A 3,008-nucleotide genomic window follows, 5' to 3' on the forward strand; every position below is an offset into this window, starting at 1 on the left:
TACTTCTGCCTCCCATCATCTCTCACCCGCGAACGACTCATTTATTGTGTAATTTATCTCGATATCATTTTCCAATTGACAATGTCAAATGGAAATGTAGTTGAGCAATTATCAAAGGTTGAACCCTAAAAAATTTATTTTTTTTATGCCATCTCATTCTCATTCACGGACTGACTGTAATCTAGTCTAAAAAAAAAAAAGTTAAAACAATTAAGAGTAAAATGGATAGTGAGGGATGAGAATTTAAACTACATAAAAGCCACTGTGCAATAAACTTTGAGCATGAACATTGGGGGACGGGAATGAGAATGAAGAGTGAGTGTTTATATATACACGAGGATTGTGTACAATGATTGATGATTGTCTGTAGATTTATTCACTTGAACTGTATAATTGATAACATCATTGCTTTTGTCTCTTTCAGGAGCTCAGGTTATATTTGGTACATAAAATGAATTGAGCATTTTTTTACTTCTTATGTGACTTTTTTTCATTCCTTACCGAAGGAAGTAGATGGAAAATAAAAATGTACAAAAAAAAAAAAATGGAAAATTATCTCGTAAACCTCATAATATGGGAAACATCTGCTCAATAATAAGACGATGGGATTTGCTTTAAGGCAATTTGTATATCTGAATGCGGTCGTGTCGCGTGAAATCGACTACCATTTATTTGATAACGAGATCTAAGTTTTTACAATTATTTGTTGTTGTTGTGCATTTTCTCCGTGTACTTGTTGTGTGTCTGTATACAGCAACACAATTGTAATTGAAAATGATAAAAAATAATAATTTCCTTAATAAAAGTTTTACTTACGTGATAGGCGGATAATAATGAGATGTAGAATAGCAATATAATTGGCAATTTGAAGTAAGACATCCTTCCAGCATCTATTTTTATTCACTTTTATCTTTTATTTCGATTATTTTTTTGTCACTGTTGTGGATTTTTTTCACAATGGTTGCTTCAATTAAATTTTGAGGATTTTGGGAAACATTTTTTTGGATGAAAACTGATGCTTACTTTGATTTAAAAGGAAGAATGGACTGAAAAACTCGTGCCATTCCATCAAGGGAAGTTCATTCAAGCTCTGCATTCAATTACTCTAAGAATACTCGAATGTTCGATCCTAAGAGACCTACAATTTTGAAAATTTTGGGATACACTACTTACCCGTAAAGCACTTAGTATACAAAAGGCAAAAAATCCGGATTCAGACGAACGTGGCTATCGATTGAAGCCAAAATATGTTGAATTTCGGTCAAAATAAACAGGCTTAGATGGGTTTCGCAAATTATTAGAAGTCCTGTAGCTTCAATTGTCCTGCAAATGCTCCATTAAATAAGGTTTTCGAATCCGACTTTTGAGATGCTCAAAAAACTTGAGGACGACCATAAAATTCTTGAGAGGAAGCTGACGGTAGAGACAGTATTTCACTTAATATTGGAAGTCGGTAAATGAAAGAGCTAGTCGTTAGATGTGCCTTTCAGTTTGCAATTGAAGTTTAAAATTAACAATAAACACAACAACTAGTTGATTCCTTTCAAGATATTGCTCATTAGAAGCTCATTTATTCAAATTCAATTCAATATTCACTTCCCCAAACCCAAAATCAGCGCTAATTACATCAAATCCTCAATAATCCCCAAAAAAACACTTTCTTCTATTTTTATACACTCTCTACAAATCCGATCCAGTCGCTCTAATTTGTAAATCTGTAATTGTAATATCGTGTGGTGTTTTCAATAGATAAATGACTGTATCACCAATGTGTTCAGGCTTAATAGCTGGATTAATGAATGATGAATTGTCAATTTCTTTCGATGGCTTTCGATTACATACACCTGGTGATAAATTCGTGATACGAATCTTACGATTCTTCATACGATTCAATTCAAATCGCATTACATCCGATGTTGTTTTAACAGCAAATTTTGTACTCGCATATATACCAAGTTGTACGTCTGTTGTTGGATGTACATAATGTCCATATACACAATTTATATTGATAACATAACCATAGGCATCTCGTGCTTCCATTGATTTAAATACTAAGCGTGTGCATCGTATGACAGCAGTGTAATTGACATCAATGTGATTCACAATTTCCGACATTGATTTTTGTTGATCAAGCGTTCCAATATTCTTGTGAAGACCCGCACAATTAACAAGTATATCAACAGGACCAATATTCTTTTCGACCCAGTTAAATGCCGCTTCTGTTACATCATCCTTTGTCACATCACAGTTGAATGAATAAATTTTAGCATTTTTCAATTCAACTTTTAATTTCTCAATCGCATCAAATTGAATATCAAATCCAACGACTCTTATTCCACATTCAGCAAGATTTTTTAATATTGAAAATCCTATGCCGGAATTACCACCTGTAACTACAGCAACTGAATTTTTCCACTTTTCCATTTACAGCACTTTAATTATTACTTTATTTTTGTGGAGAATTTTCGTTGAAATGTCAACTCTCCGCAAGTCAAAATGAAATTGATTAAGTAAGTTATGAGATAATAAGATTATTCGATAAAATTTTAAACCTCATGATAAAATTGCAATTTGATAAAATAAAAAATTGTAATGATTATTATTTTTTATCTCGAATGTTATAAGCTTCGAGGAATGAACTGAATGATTTCTACGTCAGTTGGGTCAACTTGGCAATTATTGTGATTATCACCTTATTTACTTACTTTGCTGGCCGTACAGATCAACTGTGATCCATGGGCTCCCTCAGTTGTCGCCTGAAACTGGCCCTATCGCTGGCTACCGTTTGCCAGTTATTGATATTTGTATATCCAAAAAGCACACGACGTAGAAATGGCTGTAATTCTAGCTTTAAGCTGACGTGACTCTAGCCTAGAATCAAGCTGAACTTGAGCCTAATTTTCCCAAATTCCAGTCAACTCCGTGAGCACAATAAGTTAGATATATATATAGTGTTTCTCAATTTTTTTCGAGCTTGACACAACTCTACCGTAAATTTGATTTATTGC

At 33.3% G+C, this 3,008-nt stretch overlaps 1 protein-coding gene across 1 annotated transcript; it reads right to left on the reverse strand.

The window, feature by feature from the left end:
• Nucleotides 1-1,533: 1,533 nt before the first annotated feature.
• LOC139098230 (farnesol dehydrogenase-like) lies at nucleotides 1,534-2,490 on the reverse strand. Its single transcript, XM_070650359.1, has one exon. The coding sequence runs from the start codon at nucleotides 2,422-2,424 to the stop codon at nucleotides 1,681-1,683; it is 744 nt and encodes a 247-aa protein (XP_070506460.1). The 5' UTR covers nucleotides 2,425-2,490; the 3' UTR covers nucleotides 1,534-1,680.
• Between the last annotated feature and the right edge of the window lie 518 nt (nucleotides 2,491-3,008).

The sequence above is a fragment of the Chironomus tepperi genome, unplaced genomic scaffold (assembly GCF_022539635.2).
Source record: "Chironomus tepperi strain 1889 unplaced genomic scaffold, CSIRO-AGI_Ctep_v1 contig_445, whole genome shotgun sequence".
NCBI lineage: Eukaryota > Metazoa > Arthropoda > Insecta > Diptera > Chironomidae > Chironomus > Chironomus tepperi.